Source organism: Suricata suricatta, chromosome 4 (assembly GCF_006229205.1).
Source record: "Suricata suricatta isolate VVHF042 chromosome 4, meerkat_22Aug2017_6uvM2_HiC, whole genome shotgun sequence".
Lineage (NCBI taxonomy): Eukaryota > Metazoa > Chordata > Mammalia > Carnivora > Herpestidae > Suricata > Suricata suricatta.
The window spans coordinates 140,061,543-140,083,240 of record NC_043703.1 but is presented as its reverse complement, the minus strand read 5'-3'; the positions used below and the strand labels follow the sequence as shown (position 1 = coordinate 140,083,240).

At 39.5% G+C, this 21,698-nt stretch overlaps 1 protein-coding gene and 1 long non-coding RNA gene across 2 annotated transcripts in view; one reads left to right on the top strand and one right to left on the bottom strand.

Moving 5' to 3' along the window:
• Window positions 1–8,517, bottom strand: part of NLRC4 (NLR family CARD domain containing 4) — a 39,539-nt gene extending 31,022 nt beyond the window's left edge. Inside the window, 3 exon segments of the mRNA XM_029937984.1 lie at window positions 1,086–1,201; window positions 3,317–3,352; window positions 8,380–8,517. Coding sequence (XP_029793844.1) covers window position 1,086 — 1 coding nt within the window. The 5' untranslated portion in view covers window positions 1,087–1,201; window positions 3,317–3,352; window positions 8,380–8,517.
• Window positions 8,518–9,153: 636 nt separating this feature from the next.
• LOC115290182 lies at window positions 9,154–12,989 on the top strand. The gene is made up of 3 exons (XR_003908005.1): window positions 9,154–9,269; window positions 11,336–11,394; window positions 12,044–12,989. It is a non-coding gene; the product is annotated as an uncharacterized LOC115290182 (long non-coding RNA).
• The last annotated feature ends 8,709 nt before the right edge of the window (window positions 12,990–21,698 follow it).

The following is a 21,698-nucleotide window of genomic DNA, read 5'->3' as shown; positions in this document are numbered from 1 at the left end:
TTATTTTTAAAAGATTGAGCACAAGTGGGGAAGGGACAGAGAGAGAGAGGGAGACACAGAATCTGAAACAGGCTCCAGGCTCTGAGCTGTTAACAAAGAGCACGACATGGGGCTCAAACCCACAAACCATCAGATCATGATGAGATCATGACCTGAGCCAGTCAAACACTTAACCAACTGAGCCACCCAGGCATCCCAAGGCTAGCCTGTTGGAGACTAAAATTTCTTCAGGGATAAAATTAAGACACTGATACCTTCTCTATTTGGAAGACTCATGAGAAAGATTGAATAAAGTCACATAAGTCACATATATAAAAATGTTTTAAAATTTGAAAAGTACACTACTATGTAACTGCCAGATTTTCTTATATTTTACCATGGTATATCTCCCCCGTGTGTGCTACCATATCCGTTTTTATCAAGTAATTAGTTGACAACACTGCTACTTATTCACTCATTTATTCATTCATTCAGTACTCATTCTTATCAGACTCTATCTAGGCCAGTGCCGTACAATCCAAGTTTCTGAGATGATGGGCAAGTCCTCGGTTTGCACCGGCCACTAGAGTAGCCACTAGCCACAGGTAGCTATTGAGTACTTGAAATGTGGCTAGCCCAACTGTGAACTGAATTTTAAATTTTATTTATATTTAATTTATATTCACATTTAAATAGATACATGTGACTAATGGCTACCACATTGGATAGCACAGGTCTACATCCAGTCTTCAAAGTGGAAAGAGTTATATTTTGTTTGCCACTTCGACCCACACCATATTTCTTCACAGTGATCTTGACAGGTGTAGCTCTTTGCTATCTGGCTGGAAGGATGCAGCTGAACAGGGGAAGGGACCAATATTTTAAGACATACACCCGATGATTCTTGTGTGTAAATCCTCTTCTATATGGGGTTGTGCCTGTTATCATGGGCTGCCATGTTTGTGACTGAATTCTCAAAACCACAGAATCTTTATTGGGAATTCCACAAATTTCAGGAGAAGACACAAATTGATTTTCCATTCATTATCATCAGTATTCGGTGGCACACTATCTAACCAAGCGAATTTTATTTCTGGTATACTTACTTGTTTTGAAAAAAAGATTTTGACTTTTCTGTATCTCAGTAGATAATATTATTTCCAAATGCACAGGTCAAAGATGATTCTAGTATCGTCCCTTTCTTTTTGTAAAACTGCTTATTCTGTAAAATTAATAAAACAGAACCAAAAGCTATCAGACAGCAACCATTGTCACTTTTATACTTATTTTTCCCCACACCAAATAAAGACACACTAAACATAATGTTTGACATCTTTTTTTAAATTTACTCTGTGTTTTCAGACCTTTCTAATCAGTTTTAAACTGATTCATTTTATTTATTTATATATGTTTGTTTGTCTGTTTCAGTAAATTCTACACCCAATGTGGGGCTTGAACTCAAAACCCTGAGATCAAGTGTCGCATGGTCTTCTCACTGAGCTAGCCAGGTGCCCTTAAAATGCTTCATTTTAAAAATCAACCTCATTGGGGCTCCTGGGTGGCTCAGATTCTTGATTTGGGCTCAGGTCATGACCCCAGACTCAATTTTCTCTCTCTCTCCCTCTGCCCCTCTCCCCTGCTTACATGCTCTCTCGCTCTCTCTCTCTCTCTCTCTCTCTCTCAAACAAAACAACAAACCAAAAAATCAACCTCATTAAAGTATAATTTCATATATATGGTACATATATATACTATATTTGTATCATTATATTATATAGTTGTATGTATATATTATTTTATTATATGTAAATAATAATTATATAATAATGGGTACATACATTTGTATGCATTTCCTTGTATACATGCATATGTATATATTATTGTATTATGTTAAGACATAATTATATATGATACAAGAACTACAGTCCAATGCAAGAAGCTTTTTTTTTAATTTTTTAAAAATGTTTTTTATTTATTTATGATATAGAGGAGACAGAGCATGAGAGGAGGAGGGTCAAGAGAGAGAAGGAGACACAGAACCGGAAGCAGGCTCCAGGCTCTCAGCTAGCTGTCTGCACAGAGCCCAACACGGGGCTCAAACCCACGAACGTGAGATCTGACCTGAGCTGAAGCTGGAGGCTTAACTGACTGAGCCACCCAGGCGCCCCCAATGCAAGACGCTTTGACAAATGTACACACCAAAGTCAATAATACCCCAGTCGAAATTTAGACTATTTCCATCACTGCAGAAAGTTTCCTAGTATAAACCATCCCTCCTATTCCTCATCAAAGCAACCACTGATCAATTTCTTTAATTGGTTCTATAAATTAGTTTCACCTGTTCTAGAGAGTCATATAAATGGAAAACTGTAGTGTATTCTCTTGTGTCTGGTTCCTTTCACTTGCCATCATGTTTTTGAGATTTGCCTTGTTTACATGTATTGGTAGTTAAGTCCTTTTTTGATTGAGCAGTATTCCATTGTATAAATAGATCAATTTATTTATCATTTCGATTGATTGGCATTTGATTTGTTTCCAGTTTGTGGATATAATGAATGAAGCTACTATGAACATTCATATACAACTATCTTTATGGATATATGTTTTCATTTCTCTTGGATAAATACCTAGAAGTAGAATTTCTGGGTCATATGGTAAGTGTATGTTAAATTTTTTATGCTTATTTTTTGAGACAGAGAAAGAATGCATGGGAGAGTGGGTGGAAGAGCAGAGAGAGGGAGACAGAGGATCTGAATCAGGCTCTACTCTGACAGCAGAGAGCCTGCTTTGGGTCTCAAATTCACAAACCATAAGATCATGATCTGAGCCAAAGTCAGGTGCTTAACTGAGCCACCCACGTGCCCTAGCCCTAAGTGTATGTTAATTTTATAGATGGTGCCAAACTCTTTTTCAAAGTGGTTTTACCATTTTACATGCCTATCAACATGTAAAACCAACAGTTTCAACTATTCCAAATTCTCACCAATGCTTGGCATTATCCATCTTTTTAATTTTAGTGGTATCTCATTATGTATTTCTAATTTTCAGTTAATGGTGATTGAACATCTTTTCATGTACTTTATCATTTTTTATAAATCTTCTGTGAAGTATCTGTACAAATCTTTTTCCCATTTTGCAAATTCAGTTGTCTTTCAATTACTCACTTTCAAGAGTTCTTCGTAGACTCTGGATATAAATTGTTAGTTAGTTATATGTACTGTGAGGTTTTTCTCCTATTCTGTGGTGGTTTTTATTGTATCCAGGAGTTAATTTGGAGAGATAATGGAGTGACAAAATGGAGAGGTCAAATGCCACTAAAAGAAGTTTTATTACTTACAATTCCCCATAGGAGGGCCTGCCACATCACACAGGGCTGCACAAGTGGTACCGGAGTTGATCAGGAGACAGGAGAAAAGGAGAAAATTAGCTCACAGTCTGCATTTAGTTTTCTTTCCTTTCTTTTTTTTTTAATTTTTTAATGTTTATTTATTATTGAGACAGAGAGAAACATAGCATGAGTGGGGGAGGGACAGAAAGAGAGGGAGACACTGAATCTTAAGCAGACTCCAGGTTCTGAGCTGTCAGCACAGAGCTCGACGCAAGGCTTGAACCCATGAACCATGAGATCATGACCTGAGCCAAAGTCGGACGCTCAACTGACTGAGTCACCCAGGCACCCCTGCATTATCGTTTTCACGAGAAGAAATGGGTAAGGCAGGGTAGGCAAGGTTGAACAAGTTTAGGATTGGATACTTTGAATAATTTTGGCATACTCTGGGATATAATGGTGACTCTGGAGTCATTTAAGGCAAGGAAATAATGACTTGGAGTTAGTAAAGTTGGTGGTTTGAGGATGTCTTTCGATAGGTTGTTTTGCATAAGAAAGGCGCACTCACAGACAAGTTTTTTGCTATTCCTAGGAATTAGTTAGCCCTGGTAAGAGTGGGCTCTTCCAGCTATCAAAACCCGCAAGCTAGCAACTCATCATGAAATATTAAAAATTAAAAACATTGTTAATACAATGGTTTTATTAATACAATCGCCTTAAAAATTTTTTTTGATGCTTATTTATTTTTGAGACAGAGACAGAGCATGAGTGGGAAGGGGCAGAGAGAGATGGAGATATAGAATCCAAAGCAGGCTCCAAGCTCTGAGCTTTCAGCACAGAGCCCTATGAGAAGCTCAAACTCCTGAATCATGAGATCATGACCTGAGTGAGAGTCAGACACTTAACTGACTGAGCCACCCAGGTACCCTGTCCTTTTATTCTCTTATATCTTTTGGAAAACAAAACATTTTCCTTTTTATGAATTCCACCTTTTTTTTTTTGAGAGAGAGAGAGAAAGAGATCACATGCACTCACACACTCATGCACAGGGGAGGAACAGAGAGAGAGGGTGAGAGAGAATCCAAAGCAGCCTCCACACCCATCCCAGTATGGAGCTGGACATGGGGCTCGATCTCATAACCAAGAGATCATGACCTGACCTGAAATCAAGAGTCAGATGCTTAACAGACTGAGCCACCCAGGAGACCCTGAATTCCACCTTATTGATTTTTTTTCTTCTTTGGTTCATGCTACTGGTTACTCCAAGCCACAAAAGACTTTCACCTAAATTGTCTTATAGAGATTTTATAATTTTAGTTTTTACATTTAGGTCATTGATCCATTTGGAGATAGTTTTTGTTTACCAAGTGAGATGATGAGTTGAAGTTCATTTTTATCCCCCATAGAAATGTCCAGTTTTTCCAGCATGATTGGTTGACAAGAATACCCTTTACCCATTGAATTTGTGAGTCTGCTTCTGGATTCTGTTCTGTTCCATTGATTTATATGTCTATTCTCATGCCAATATCACACTGTCTTGATTATTGATTGCATCCTTATGGTAAGTCTTGAAATCAGGTAGCGTAAATCCTTCAATTTTGTTTTTTTTAAAGAACTGTTTGCATTTCCATATGAATTAAAAAATTTCTTGATGTCTCTTTTTCTCTGTTTTACTTATTTTGAGAGAGAGAGAGAAAGAGCAAGCAAGGGAGAGGCAGAGAGACAGGGAGAGAGAGAATCCCAAGAAGGCTCCATTCTCAGCACAGAGCCTGATGCGGGGCTCAGCCTCACAAACCACAAGATCATGACCTGAGCCGAAATCAAGATTTGGATTCTTAACTGACTGAGCCACCCAGGCACCCCTACTGATATCTATTTTTATTATTTTTTAAATTGTTTTTATTTTTTATTTTTTGAGACAGAGAGAGAGAGACAGGGCACAAACAGGAGAGAGGCAGAGATAGGGAGACACAGAATCCAAAGCAGGCTCCAGGATCTGAGCTATTGGCACAGAGCCCAATGCAGGGCTCGAACGCACAGATGTAAGATCATGACCTGAGCCGAAGCTGGGTGCTCAACCAACTGAGCCACCCAGGTGCCCCGATTTCTATTTTTAAAAGAAGCCTTTTGATTTCTGTTTTCTGGTCTGGCATGTAAAGAAGTCATTACTCCATCCTCACATCAAGTAAAAAGTAACTGCTTAAACTGAAAATCAATAACTCTTTTTAGATCTGCCAGAGAATTGGGGCAAAGGGTGCCCCCCGGCTGAAGAGACAGACAGGCTGATATAGAAAGTCCCACTTACTGGAATAGAAACCCAAGAGGGAGCAGAAACCTTTAAGGAATCAGTATCAGAAAAGAACTGGGCCCTAGTGCATTTATTTTTTGTTTTGTTTTGTTTTTGTTTGTTATTTATTTATTTTTGGGAGACAGAGAGAGACAGTGTGAGCAGGGGAGGGTCAGAGAGAGAAAGATACAGAATCAGAAGCAAGCTCCAGGCTCTGAGCTGTCAGCACAGAGCCCAACCCGGGGCTCGAACCCACAAACTGTGAGATCACGACCTGAGCCGAAGCCAGACGCTCAACCGACTGAGCCGCCCAGGTGCCCCCCCACCCAGTGCATTTATATGATGAGCTGGAAGAACTAAGACTTTCAGGGAAGAGTGAAGCAAGAAAAGCTGTCCAAACAAGAAAAAGTAGTTTCTTTCTTTTTTTTTTTTTTTTTTAAGAAAAAGTATTTTCTAGGGCAGTTTTTCAAATTGGTTTACTCATTACCAGGTCATGATAGCAATTTAAGTGGGTTTTATTTTAATAAATTTTATTTTAAGATTATTTTAAGTAATCTCTACATCAACTGTGGGGCTCCAGCTCACAACCCCAAGATCGAGTCGGATGCTCCTCTGACTGAGCTAGGCAGGTGCCTTAGTATATATTTTTTAAATGAAATATAATTAAAACTATCAGAACACACTTTATTTTTCCATGAACGTTTTACTTTAATTGTTTATGTATCCTGGCACTGGGTAGTGATACAAGACGTATTTATGATGAGAGTTGCGGTCAATGTGGTTTTGAAAGTCAGTGGTCTAGGTTAACCCTTGTGGAGGGATATTTAATTCTGCCTGGAAGAGGTGATTTGAGTTGCTTTGAAGGAAACCAAAGTTCACCAAGCAGTAAAGGCAGCAGGGTATTTCCAGGCAGGGGAGCCACATAGAGAAGGAGTCATGCGGGCTACAGCCTGGAAGCAAGGATAGGAATAGCAGAGCAGTGTGAGCAGGGGCCTATTTTGGTGTCAGGACTGAGTGCAAATTCCAGCTCTCCCAGTGATAAGCTGGGAGGACTTGGTACACAGAAGAGACTCCGTAAACTGCAGCTACTATAGTTTCTTCCCTCCCTTCTATACCCACAAAAAAGGTATGGGTCATAGAGGTATCAGATTTCCGCTGACTGAGTCAGAGTTTCAGTAGGACAGAGAAGAGGAAGCAGCTAGAGGAAGGAGCCAAGAAGATCCTTATATTCACATTGAAACAGAATAAGCTAGTCCCTGAGTTAGCCATCAGTCACTTTGTCTGATGGCTTTGCGAAAGTAATCAATTAAAATTGCTATGTGGATTATCAGGTAGGAATCTCAGCTGATTCTGAAGTTGCTAAAAATTCATATTCAGTTGGGACACTAGAATATATTATGGTTAATGTTAGTGTTATGGCTGAATTATGTTCCCCAAAATCCATATGTTGAAGCTCTTACCCCAGTTTCTCACTCCATGACTATTTGGAAATAAGACCTTTAAGGAGGTAATTAAGTTAAAATGAGGGTGGGCCCTAATCCAATCTGATGGGGTCCTATAAGATAAGATTTGTACACAGAGAGTGACCCCAGGGATTCTTGCCCAGCAGAGTCCATGTGAGGACACAGTGAGAAGGCAGCCATCGGAAAACCAAGGTTTCGGGTGACACCTGGGTGGCTCAGTTGGTTAAGCATCTGACTTTGGCTCAGGTTATGATCTTGTAGTCTATGGGTTTGAGCCCCGCATTAAACTCCAATGCTGACAACTCAGAGCCTAGAACCTGCTTTGGATTCTGTGTCTCCCTCTCTCTCTCTACCCCTCTACCACTCATTCTCTGTCTCTCTCTCTCTCTCTTTCAAAAATAAACATTAAAAAAAATTTTTTTGAAAACCAAGATTTCAAGAGAAACCCAAACTGCTGACACTTTCATCTTAAACTTGTAGCCTCCAGAACTTTGAGAGAAATGCTTTCTGGTTCTGTGGTGTTCTGAGATGGTGGCCCGAGCAGACTATGAGACAGTTAGTGGAGAAGTGGACCCGACTCCTAAGAGAGGAGTGACAGGAGACCTGGTTCTATCCTTTTTTTTTTTTAAGTTTATTTATTTATTTTGAGAGGGGAGGGATAAAGAGAGAGAGAGAGAGAATCCCAAGCAGCCTCACTCAAGGCTTGAACCCATGAACTGTGAGATCATGACCTGAGCCATAATCAAGAGTCACCGACTGAGCCACCCAGGTGCCCCTGAAGCATGTCGTTTAAACTCTCTGCCACAGTTTCCACCCCTCTACACCAGGGTTGTAAGGACTGACTGAGAGAAAGTATGTAGAGACCCTGTGTCAATAATAGATGTCACATGAACAGCAGTTTCCTTCACTTCTCTCTCCGGATATCAGTCAGCTTTCTTGTCAGGAGTTCAGGGGCTGAAGGGACTGAGTAGCTCCCCCACCCCCAGGTCTTTTCAGTTCTGACCTATGACGCCAACAATACTTGTAGGAAAAAGAGTATTTTTCAAAGTCCTTTCCTCCACTTTGTCTCATAACAAAAACATACCTCTCTGACTTAATGTGCATTTAACAAAAATTCCAAGTAACCTCATGACACCCCAGCAGATCAGACTAACAGCCCCAAAAGTTTCCCTGCAGTCAAATCCAGCCAGCCATACAAAACCACATATAAAAGGGGTAAGCTTTTTATATCCCCAAACCCAACCTTTAACGGAATGTAAACCCAAAGTTTAGTATTTGATTCCCAAACCCACCTAAAACCCCATTGTGTCTCCCCACGTTACCTGGCTGAGCAACCCTGTGGCCCTCTCCTTGGTGGATCAAAAGAGTCTTTCAAAATAAAGTTTCTTTTTATTAGCTTCCCATTTCACGTAAAGTGTTCGTGCAAGTCGCATGTCTCCCCGCTCTGTGGGAGGATATCGTAAGGGAAGGGCAAACACAAGTTCCTTATTTATTTTTTTTTAAGTGTAGTAAGAATGGTTTAGATACCAGTCCTACCAGTTCAAAAAGGGAAGATGAGAGGAAGTAAAAGTAGCAAGGGAAAGGAGTGGGCCTTGAAAATTAAAGGCACAAGAGCTAGAAATTCATTAACTCATGAGACACTGTACTCCTTATTCACAACACATCAGTCTTACTTCTGTTGGCTTATTTATTCTATAGCTGAAATGAAGCAAAGTGGTTTTGAACATTTAATACATACTAATTTTTATGACTGAGCCGGTCTGGTTGGCTAAAGCATATTGCTGATGTGGTCGTGGCCACTGATGGCGTGGACCCCCGCAGAGGGCTAGTACATGCGTGCCCTCAGTCACCAGGGTCTTGGGCAACATCAGCATGGGGCAAATGGATACGGGGGGCACTCTCCTGAATATGGAGAGCCACAGCTCCACTGACACACACACACATTCACGGCTTGTAGTCGCAGACTCACATTCAGCCCTGGAAATGAAGGAATTTCCGGGCAGTTCTCTTGAAAATCACATTCTTGCATAATAATTCCTCTATCTTTGCACAAACGACCATGAACTTATTATGTTCCTTAACTTCCTAGTTCAAAAAGAGCACTCTGACATCAACCCATCTGACATGGGGAGATATCTAAGTTGTCCCCTAAATAAATTTCTGCATTCTAGGTGTTCTATGGGAGTAACAGCAGTCTTTTCCAACTTGTGAGGTGAGTTTCTCTGATGTGAGATCAAGGGCTGCGCTATTGACTGGGTTTAAAAACATATTTTTATGTTTGTTTTTTTTGAGAGAGAGAGAGAGAGAGAGAGGAAGAGGAAGAGAACATGGGCGAGGGGCAGAGAAAGGGGAACAGAGGATCTGAAGCAGGCTCTGTGCTAACAGCAGAGAACCCAAAGGAAAGCTTGAATTCATAAACCGAGAGATCATTACTGGAGCCAAAGTTGGATGCTTAACCAACTGAGCCACCCAGGCACCCCCTAAATTTTAGTGTAAATGTATGTTTATAGAGAAAGAACCATAAAAATAGGTACCAAAATATTAACAGGGCTTAATTCTAGGGGCAGGGGGAGGTAGGATTATGGTAATGTAAAATTTTCTTCTTTGCTTATCTGTATATTCTAATTTTCTGTACCAAACACCTATTGTTTTTACAATAACAAATGATATAATAGACAAAAAGGAAATGTAGAAATGTGATCATAGTGGACTTCCCAAATATATCAAGTCTTAACCTCTGGAGATCATAAATGTTGTATTTTTGTAGATGTGGTTAAATTAAGGATCTTGAGATGGGGACATAACCCTGGATCATCTGGATGAGTTCTAAATGCAATCACAGTGTCCTTATAAAAGAGAGGCAGGGTATCTGGGCGGCTAAATTGGTTAAGCGTCTAACTCTTGATTTCAACTCGGGTCATAATCTCACAGTTTGTGGAGTTGAGCCCTACATAGGGCTGTGTGCTGAAAAAGTAAAGCCTGCTTGGGATTCTGTCTCCCTTTCTTTCTGCCCCTCCCTTGCTCGCTTTCTCTCAAAATTAATAAAAATAAACTTCAAAGAAGTTATTAAAAGAGAGGCACAAGGAGATAGAAGAGGAGGAGGCAATGTGACCATGGAGGCAGAGATTGGAATCGTGTGGCCATAAGTCAAGGAATGCTAGTAGCCACCTGAAGCCAGGAGAGGCGAACCGTGGATCTCCTCTGGAGCCTCAAGAAGGAGCGTAATCCAGATTTTAGCCCAGTGATACTTACTTTGGACCTCTGGCCCCAAGAGTGTGAGAAAATAAATTTCTGTTGTTTTAAGCTTTCCCATGTATAGTACTTTGTTATAGCACAGGAAACTAATGCCATCGGATATCGTGGTAAAATAAAATTATATTCACTTTCATTTCATCAAATCCTCCATGTGGCCTCACGAGTTCCCTTTGCAAATACATTTGCAGTCAGGTGTTTTCAGTGCATTTATAATAGATAATTTACTAGGAATATCAGTATCCGGAGTTCCAAGAGCTATGTCCCTTGACCTTGCTCTTCCTTTCAGTCTCTCCTACCCCTCATTGTCCTGCGTGTGTAACATAGTGGAAATGCCCAAGACTCTGGAACCAAAAGGTGTGAGTTCAATTGGGGGTTCCATCTTATGACTAAAACAAATGACAAACTCTTTAGTTATAAAATGGTGGCTACCCCCCTTACCTCTGGATTGTATCAGAAAGTGCTGCACTCATGCTAACTATTCTGTGACTTTAAGCATTTATAGATACTCATGCTCTTCACTCCTAGCTTAAGGGGAAAGCTGTAACTTAAATCTCTCATAACAATTTTGCTAGTCTTCTGCCAATGCAGTCAGAGACAAGGGGAGTTATTGGACCCCGTCATGTTTGCCAATTATATATGCCTTATTAAAGGAAGGTCATATATTCTAACTAATTCCTTTAGCAAGTCATGGTACATTGTACATACTATCCTCAGCTTTGTATATATGGTATATATTTAAGCATGTCTATAATTCCCCATCCTCATTCCTTATAATTGGATTGTCAATTCAGATGCACAATACACAAGAGGCTTCAGGAGAAGAAACTAAAAGCTGGAGGATAGATTATTTATTTTCAAGGGAACTAAATCCTGTCCTAAAATTAAAATTTGAAAGAATTGTAGATATTTGGCAAGAAGAAAAAACTTCCAAAGCATTTAATAGCTGTTTTCAGATATATCAGAGGCATGGCATAGGGAAGAGGAAGCATGTCTCTGATGTTTACAAAATATGTTATTTTCAAGGAGTCAGCAGTTCATTCAAAATGCTGAAGACTTCCAATGACAAACTGCACTTCTTTTGGGTAATTATTCATGCTTTTGGCTCTCCTTGAATTTTTGAACACGCTTGGGGAGTTTCCTAACTTGTGAAACCCATATCCCCAGTGTAGAAGCCAGAAATCCTGTTTCACAGCTTTGCTTGAAGTTAGTATGCACATATCTCTTGGGTTCTGCCGATTGGGAGCCACCATGAGACCACAAATTGGAGCCAAGATAGTGAGTGCCAGCAAGAAAGCCATGCTGATGAAATACCAAAGAGGCAGTGCATTTGCTCATGCTCTAGTGTCCTGTGCCCAGTGGTAGCAACAGCGGGGTTTCCTCGTGAGCAGTCCAGCACTAAAATTGCCTGCGGTTGCCTGCATAGTCTCCCTTTCTGGTTCTCTGGACCCTCCCGAAGATGCTGTGAGCTGTCTGATATCCTTTTCTGCGTAAAGCCCCTGGAATGGGTTCTGTCGTACCTTGTCACATTAAATACTGCCTTTGCAGCTAATAGGCATGGATTCTTTAGGTGGTTGATGTTTGCTTTATGTGGAAAGTTGAATTCGCTCTGATGTCTCTCTTGAATTTATGATTCTATGAATAAGTGTGGTAAGGCGATAGAATACAGGAAACTGGATGAGTAAATTTGACTGGCGTCCTACAAATAACATGCTATTGCTTTTCCACTATGAGTTCCACGATGGCATCAGGAAGCCAGATGGGATCCCCGGCAGGAAAGGGAACTCATTCGTCACCTGAGCCCGGGGCAACACTCAAGAGGAGTACACCAGCAACAAATTCTGTACAAGAATTGACCTGAGAAGAGTATTCTGAGCCTCCTGGTTGCTGTTAGGGGCAGCACCCAGAAAGTCAGGATATATCTGAAGAAGGAAACAGGCAAGAAAAACCATCAACAGGAGTTTTAGCTTGGAATGTGACTTAACTTATCAACCTGGCTAGATTGAGGGCTCACTGAACTAAGGAAGTTGACCTTGAAATTGGGTAGATTAGCTCTCTGCCATCCACTGAAATCACAGAGCAACCTGATGTAGAGAAATGAAAAAAGTTTGCATGTCTCATGCCTGATCCCATGATCTCCCAGGAGATCATGACCTGAGCCAAGACCGAGAGTTGGACACTTAACTGACTGAGGCACCCAAGTGCCCCTTGTCAACATTTTTATTTATTTTATTAAACTTGTTTATTTGATTATAGTTGACTCATGTTACATTAGTTTCAGGTATACAACATAGTGATTCAAGATCTTAATATATTATGCCATGCTCACCACAAGGGTAGCTGCCATCTGTTGCTATATAACACGATTATAATATCATTGGCTATATTCTCTATGCTGTGTCTTTTATTTCAGTGATTTATTTATTCCATAACTGGAGGACTATTAGGTCCCCCTCCCCTTCACCCATTTGCTGAATATTTTTTATCAAGACACATTCTGTTTCCTATTTGCTAACTACTCTGTGGAAGTGTTTTACACATATTATGTCATTTAGCCCTTACCTATGACATGATTATTGTCCTCAACTTACAGAGAAGTGACTGAGGGCTAGAAAAATGAAGTAACGGGGTGCCTGGGTGGCTTAGTTGGTTGAGCATCCAATTTCAGCTCAGTTTATGATCTCAGCGTTTAAGGGTTCGAGCCTTGTGTAGGGCTCTGTGCTGACAGCTCAGAGCCTGGAGCCTGTTTCTGATTCTGTGTCTCCCTCTCTCTCTGCCCCTCCCCTGCTCATGCTCTGTCTCGGTCTCTCAAAAATAAACATTAAAAAAGAAAAAGAAAAATGAAGTAACCTCCCCAGAGTAATACAACTAATAGTTAGGATTGGAATTGATGGGTCACATGAAAAGTATATGTTTAACTTCAGGCAGAAGTAAAATTTGAACAGAAATATGTTAAAACTAAACCCAGTGTTTTAGTAATATCCAAATACACTCAAGCTTGAATGTTCTTCATTTTCTGCATAAGATCATCCACTCATCCTTTTAAACAGCTTTATTGAGATATAAATCACATACCTTACAATTCACCAATTGAAAGTATATAATTCAATAGCTTTTAGTGTATTCTCAGAGTTGCGTATCCATTGTTACAATTTTAGAACATTTTCATTATCCTCAAAAGAGAATCTGTACTCCTTAGCTATTACCCCTAACCCCCAAACTCCCCGTCCCCAGCCCTAGGCAACCACTAACCTACTGTCTCCATAGAATTCCCTATTCTGAATATTCGATATAAACGGAATTATAATATGTGATTGAAAATCTTATCCTAAGGAAATATTCATGAAATTGTACAAAGGTACAGCTAAAAAGTTGTTTATCATGGTACTATTTATAATTATGAAAATCTGGAAAGAAATCTAGTGTCCAAAGATAGGATTTGCTTTAATAAATTATAATATCTTCATTAAATGAAATAAAAGGCAGCATTAAGAATGTAGAAAAATATATGGTGATATTACAAATGTAAATGTTATAAAACAATGTGTATGAAATAATATACTCTATATACAAAATGCTTACAAAAAGGATTATAAAGATCTACAGGAAGATGTTAATGGTATTTACACTGATAGGTAATATAATAGGGTGATTTTTCATTTTCTATTATCTCAACTAAGTATGCATTAGTTTTAAGATAAGAAAAAAGTAAGATAGAACATAAAAGATAAAATTTGAAAAAGATAAGAAAAAAGTTATAAATATGAAAATGAACAGATTAAAAACCAAACAATGGGTTTCCTACTTGAGTTTGATTTGAGGTAGTTTCAATAAATATCATAGTTAAAGTTTTTTAGTCTGAGTAAACTAGCCTTCTTAAACAATATTTAAAACATGAAAGTCAAACTACCAAATTAAACATAGCATTTGTACCACTCCTAGAAGGTCAACAAAACCATTATTTAAAGAACCAAAACAGGACATAAATTCCTGAATAAGATTCCAGAAATATGAATCACTGTCTGAAAATATCCTGATCTCAGCTGCCCAAAGTCTGGATTGGAGGAATGGAAGTCTACAATTTATTAGGATGATATTATCATTGACATAATGGCTACTGAGAGTGTAGCAGCCCTTGTGTGACTACATCAAAACTACTTTTCTAAGATTTTATTTCTAAGCAATTTCTACATGCAACATGGGGCTCAATCAAAGGTTGAATGTTTGGGGGGCCTGGGGGGGCTCAGTAGGTTAAGTCATGATCTTGGTTTAGGTTATGATCTCATGGTTTGTGAGTTCGAGCCCCACATGAGGCTCTGTGCTGACAGCTCAGAGGCTAGAGCCTGCATCAGATTCTGTGTCTCCTCCTCTTTCTGCTCCTCCCCAACGCAGGCTCTGTCTCTCTCTCTCTCTCAAAAAAAAAAATTAAAAAATAAGAAAGAGTTGCATGCTCTACCAACTGAGCCAGCCAGTGCCCCTCAACTACTCTTTTAAATTTTACTGTGGCGACTCCAAGTTGATTACCAAGGGTGTCAAGTTCAGTAAACAACTAGAGCTATGTCAAGTGACCCATTAACTTGAACAGAGACAATAAATAAATATATAAATACACAAAATACATAAATATATAAATTTTAAAAATCAACACCAAAAAACATAAGCATCAAATGGGGAATAATGAACTCAGAAGAGCAGGAAACCACAATGAGGCTTCAGAACACTGTGGCTGGGACTCTGGAGTCACATTAATAGGGTTCACTTCCTGATTTTACTCTTAATATTTCTGCGATCTTCGGCAAGTGATTAACTTTTATCTGCCTCATATTCCTTATTTGTAACATGGGGAAAGTACCAGCACCTACTTCATGAGGTTGTAATGAGGATTAAGTAAATGATTTAATGGAAAACATTTACAATAGTACCTGGCACATAGTAAGTGCTACATAACTAGTAACTTAACTAAAAAATATTCTGTAGGTATTACTGTTTTTTAAAAAAATGTTTAAAGCTTATTCATTTTTGGGCCCGGGAGGGGAAAAGAGGGAGACAGAATCTGAAGCAGGCTCCAGGCTCTGAGCTGTCAGCACAGAGCCCCACATGGGGCTCAAACCCACAAACCATGAGATCCTGACCTGAGCCTGTTGGACACTTAACTGACTGAGCCACCACATCTGTAGGTGTTACTATTACTGTCATATATCCATTTGGAGTTTCAGAAGGAGATGAGAGAGAGAGAAGAATTGTGGCACTTTTGGAAGAGATAATAACTAAACTTTTCAGGAACTGAAGGAGGACAACAACCTTGAGATTCAGGTCACCCAGTAAATTCCAAGCAGGATACACAGAAAGAAAGCCATACCATTTACTCACTTAAGTTTCCATTCTTTGCATATAGAAGGGCCAAGACATATTAAAAGCAATCAAATAAAACAGAAATATCATCTTCAAAGAAATGAAGCTCATTTCTCAATAGCAACTAGAAAACAAAAGACAGTGGAATATCTTCAATGTGCTGAAAATATTAACTGTTGACCCATAGTAATATTCCCAGCACAAATATATTTTTCTTTTTAAAATTTTTAAAAAATGTCTTTATTTTGAGAGAGAGAGACAGAGAGTGAGCAGGGGAGGGGCAAAGAGAGAGGGAGACACAGAATCTGATGCAGGCTCCAGGTTCTGAGCTGTCAGCACAGAGCTCAACGTAGGGCTCACATCCATGGACTGTGAGATCATGACCTGAGCCAAAGTTGGACACTGAGCTGAAGTCGGACATTTAACTGACTGAGCCACCCAGGCGCCCCCCAAATATCTTTTTCAAACAGAAGCAAAATAAAGACATTTGTAGTTTATAAAACAGATTTTTTTCTCAATAGATCCTCATGAAACAAAATCATAAAGGATGTGCTTTAAGCAGAAAGAAGAAAATCAAAGATGAAAAAATAAATGAGCAAAGAAAGTTTAAGTTTTTTTGGAAAATGTTTATTACATAAAAAATAATACCAGTTTTTGATAGGCATATAAAAAGCATGTGACAGAATTAAAATATGTAATAATAGTTTTGAAGTTGTTTCAGTATTTACCAAAGTAAGAGTGTTATAGGTTTCTCATAGTATCTGTGAGAGAGGAAAGATATTAAATTTAATTTTTGTTTTTATTTTTAAGAGACAGAGACAGAGTATGAGTGGGGAAGGAGCAGAGAGAGAGGGGGACACAAAATCCAAACCAGGCTCCAGGCTCTGAGTTGTCAGTATAGAGCCTGACATGGAGCTTGAACCCATGAACCGTGAGCTCATGACCTGAGCTGAAGTCGGACGATTGACTGAGCCACCCAGGTGCCCCAAGACATTAAATTGACTGTGATAAGCACACATGTTAAAAGTTTGCTGTAACTGGTAAGAATATAGAAATACAGGTATAACTTCTAGACTAATAAAAGGGCAAATAATAAAATGAAATAATCAATGTAAAGAAAAAAAAACAAAATTAAAAGGCAAAACAGAAAGCACCAAGTAAGATGAAAGAAATTAATTCAACGTACTAATAACTACAATGTATGTAAATGGACTCCATGCTCAAGTTTAAAGGATAAGGTTGTTACACTAGAAAAAAAATGCTATATACCAAAAGATATATCTAGACTATAAAGATATAGAAAAGTTAAAAGAGTGGGCACAGGATTCTGGCAAAGTGGAGTAAGAAGCTAGGTAAACATTCTCTCCAACAATATAACTGGTGAAAATTATTTTTAAAAAACAATCCTTTAAAGTCTCTAAAATGTCCTAATGACATACAGCAAGTGAAGAAACATGCATTTGAGAAATATCTATTAAATCTTAGTAAGAATAGTGAGACATTCCAAGCTGTAAAGCTGCTGCTCCGCCCCCTCCACCCCCGTGCCCACTCATGAAGCAAGGGTAGGGCACCTGGGTGGCTCGGTTGAGCATCTTAACTTCATCTCAGGTCATGATCTCCGTGTTTCGTGAGTTTGAGCCCCACATCAGGCTCACTACGGTCAGCACAGAGCCCACTTTAGATCCTCTGTCGCCTCTCTCTCTGCCTCTCTTCCACTTGAATTCTCTCTCCCAAAAATAAATAAACATTAAAAAATAATAAATAAAGCAAGGCTGTCACTCTGGGCAGAGCAAGTCTCTGTCTGCAGCTCTGGCGCAGTCACACAGGAGTTCTGTTTAGGTAGAAAGGCAAAGCATAAAGATAAAGAGCTCTAGAACTCTGAGGAAAAGGACTGAGAAAATTCTGAGAATTCAGAATAATGCCTACAACCATGTTGAAACAATAGCTATCTTGATGGAGAGCAATAAGAACAGGCTACTACGAACATGATATAAGCAAGACAGAGAGCTAGAAGTTTCATAGAAGAACTAGAGAAAGGTGATCCTAGGATCCCAGTTAACTCTGGGAATCTGGTAAGCTGTGCGCATATGTTAAATTGCACTCACTCAGGAGCAATCAGAGCTGAACATGGAATAAACCTGAATGCATTCCCCAACCCATTCAAAAACCCATCAAAAAAGAGTGGAAGCCTTCCTGACATTATAATAGGCCACTGTGACTCAGGGGAAATTCCTAGGAAGACATGCTTAAAAAATCAAATCATGTCAGCAAAATGGCAGACTGGGCAGCTCCAAGCTCTCATATCCATAAAGAAACAGCAAACCACCACCCAAAACTGGCTGAACTAACTTTATAGGAGCTCTGGGAAACAAAGGTCTACTGTAACCAAGTGAAGAAAAAACTGCCTTTGAAAGAGTGGGAAATTGTGTGGGATTTTCAGGTGCCTTTGCTTCATCTCCTCCCTGACATGGTGGTGTCTTGGTCTGGAAAAGATGGAAGCCCAGTTCATAGTGCTCTCCCTTGAAGGGAGCAGAGCAGACCTCATGTGCATCATTCTAACCTGACGGGGGGCTGCCTGAAGGACTGATCTTTGTCACCTAACTTGGGGTCCTACAGGGGAAAGCTGCAGCCACTGCTCATGGAAGAGCTGCGGGGGCTACAGAGCTGCAGACACCTGGGGAAAGAGATTACACATGAAGGAAGCCATGCAATAGACCATCTAAAGCCCAAAAGAGAAGCTGAGCTGAGACCTTATGGGAAATCAAGATGTTTAGAAGCAGCCCCTTATAAGGGGGAACTGAGGAACGACATGCATGCCCAGGCAAGAAACATTGTGCAAAAAGGATCTAAAAAGACCTAAGCTTTCACCTCTGGCTGATCCCTAGGCTCAGTGAAGGACTGCCCTGACACAAACTAATCTTTGTATAGGAGAGGTGGCTGGGGTTTTTGTTTGTTTGTTTGTTTTTTGTTTGGGGTTTTTTTTTTTTTGCAAATGCCTAATTTTCATCAAAAAAAATCACAAGGCACAGAAAGAGAGGAAAATATGGCCTATTTAAAGAAAAAAAATGGTAGAAACAGTCCCTGAAAAAAAGCAAACAGAAATAGAATGTACTAGACAAATATTTTTTTCATTTTATTTCATTTACATTTTCAAAAAGTGTGTTCAAAGAGCTAAAGAAGAGCACAGGGCACCCAGTCAGTTGAATGTCTGACTCTTGACTTTGGCTCAGGTGATGATCCTGGAATCATGGGATTGAGTTCTGTGTAGGGCCCTGTGCTGAGCGTGGAGCTTGCCTAAGATTCTGTCTCTCTCCCTCTGTCCCTCCTCCCTACTCATGTTCTCTCTAAAAACAAGACAAAACAAAATCATAAGAAATTTGAAATGTAATAACTTAAAAAATAGCTAAAGGAAAATAAAGACAAGGAAGTAAAAGAAGTCAGGAAATCAATATATGAACAAAATGAGAATATCAACAAAGAGACAGAAATTATAAAAAGGAACCAACAAAAATTCTGGAGCTGAAAAATACAATTAATGAATTGAAAAAAGTTAGTGGAGGGATTTTTCTCAGTAGCAGATGTAAACAGGCAGAAGAATCAGTAAACTTGAACAAGACAATTGAACTTATTGAGTCTGAAGAGCAGAAAGGAAGAAAGAATGAAGAAAGGTGGTCAGAGCATAAGGGACTTGTGGGACACTATCAAATGGACCAGAATACATATTATGGGAATACTTGACTGAGGAGAAAGAGAGACAGAGACAGAGAGATAGAGAGAGACCCAGAGAGAGAGAGAGAGAAATGGATAGAGAAATTATTTGAGAAATAATGGCTGGGAATGTGCAGGTCTAGAAGAGGTAGTTGAAGGACCAGAGAAGGAGTCACCAACTGAGAGAGGCTAAGCACATCCAACTGCTGAGGTGAGCCTAACAAAATTAGTTAGAGAGCTACCACCTCTGTGGGGCCACAGCTAACTGTCTAGTGGCCTCTGTTGGGCAACAGGGTTTGCAAATTGGAAGAAAAGTTGCATGCAAGCCATAGAACTGTCAGAAGCTAGAACCCTTTTTATTTGTCTATCACTACATCTAAGAAGAGGCTCAGAGTGCAATGGCTACTGTTTCATTTCTACCTTACAAATCTTGGGCAAACTCTTCTTTTTAGAAATTCTAACCTGAAGTCAAATGGGAATATAGTCTAGAAATCATAGTTCCAACTTAACTGAGTAGACCCAGTACAAATGATCAACATCCTTCAAATCTTTGCTTAAATGTAACTTCCCCAAATTTCCATATCCTGACCATCCTATTTTGAATTGCAACTCATCTCACCTCTTTTTTAGCCCAACCCCGCCTAGATTGCCTTTAAATACTGGTGTTCCAGAGGGTATCACTCTTGTCACTTTTCTCTCACTCAATACACTCTTCCTGGGAAATCTCATTTGTATTCATAGATGCAATTACCAACCATACATTGATGATTACAATGCTCTGTCTTGAGTTCAGAACTCTGTACAATGGGTCCTTACTACCAAAGAATAAATAGACAGCTCAACCTGCATGTTCTAGTGCAGGTTGTTCAAAACTTTCCCTTCTCCCCAAACCAGGTCCCCTTGATAGTAACACTTCCAACAACCAAAGTAAGAAACATAAAGTCACTCTAGGCTCTTTCCTCTTCTTCACTCTGAATCTCTTCTCATTGATCACGAAGTCCTGTGGATTCCTAAACTTAATATATCTCATATGTTTCCTTTTTTCCACCCCCAATGTTGCAAACCCTCATTCACAATTTACTTATATTTTTGCAAAAGTCTCATACAAGTCTCTGTTCCCCAGGCGTGCCTGGGTGGCTCGGTCAGTTAAGTGTCCAATTCCTGGTTTTGGTTCAGGTCATGATCTCATGGTTTGGGGGTTGGAGCCCTGCATCGGGCTCTGAGCTGATAGTGCAGAGAATACCTGGGATTCTCTCTCTCCCTCTCTGCCCTTCCCCCACTCTGTCTCACTTGCAGAAATGAACACATACACACACACCAAATACAAGTCTCTGCTCTCCAAGTCAAAATGCCTATTACTGTGGATATTTTAAATAATAATTCTAACAAGGATATCTGATATGTTATTCCTTTGCTCTAATTCCTTTAATAGTTCTTCCAACATTTCCAGGAAGAAAAATCTAATAGCAGGCAAGATTATTCATGATCTCTTCTTTACCTATTCATGCAATCTCATCTGTAGCCATTCTCTCCTATGAAATGTAAGCTTCAAGTAAATGAAATGATTTCCAGTTTCCCAAGCCCATTAAATGATCGCTGGAATGTTATAACTCAAGCTGACAGCACACACTCCCCCAACCCACACTCTTTGCCAGCAAGTTTTTACTAATCCTTTAAGTACCAACGTTAACTGTTAACTCCAATGCAGAAAATATCAATATTTCCTTTTACACATTAATGGCCATGCCCTCCCATTGCTCTACCGCTTATGCATAGTGCATCTCTGTAAGTGTGTTTCATGATATATCCTCAAACCCTCTCCTTCCAAATTGGAAGCCATGGTTATGTAGCTTGGACATTAAATTTAATTATACTTATTTAAACATTTAAGAATCTAGGTGGGTGGGGCACCTGGGTGGCTCAGTCAGTTGAGTGTGGGACTCTTGATTTTGGCTCAGGTCATGCATGATCTCACAGTTTGAAAGATCGAGCCCCATATCAGGCTCTGTGCATGAAATCTGCTTAGGATTCCCTCCCCCACCTTCTCACCCTCCCACTCTCTCTAAAATAAAAGAAAAACAAAAAGAGAACCTAGGTGAGGTTGTAAAAGTGTATCAGTGGATACAGGGCCTTGTAGTGAAAAGAGCACTGAATTACAAGTCAGGATTATCCAGTCCAGCTCCCTTTCTTTCATACGTGACTCTCTGAGATAATATATAATTTAGTCAAAATCTTATTACAATTACTTAATGGCTAAAGACAACGCAATCTGGGGATCCTAGACCACGGCTGACCTCCAGAAATGTTCCTATTTCTAAAATTCTTTAAC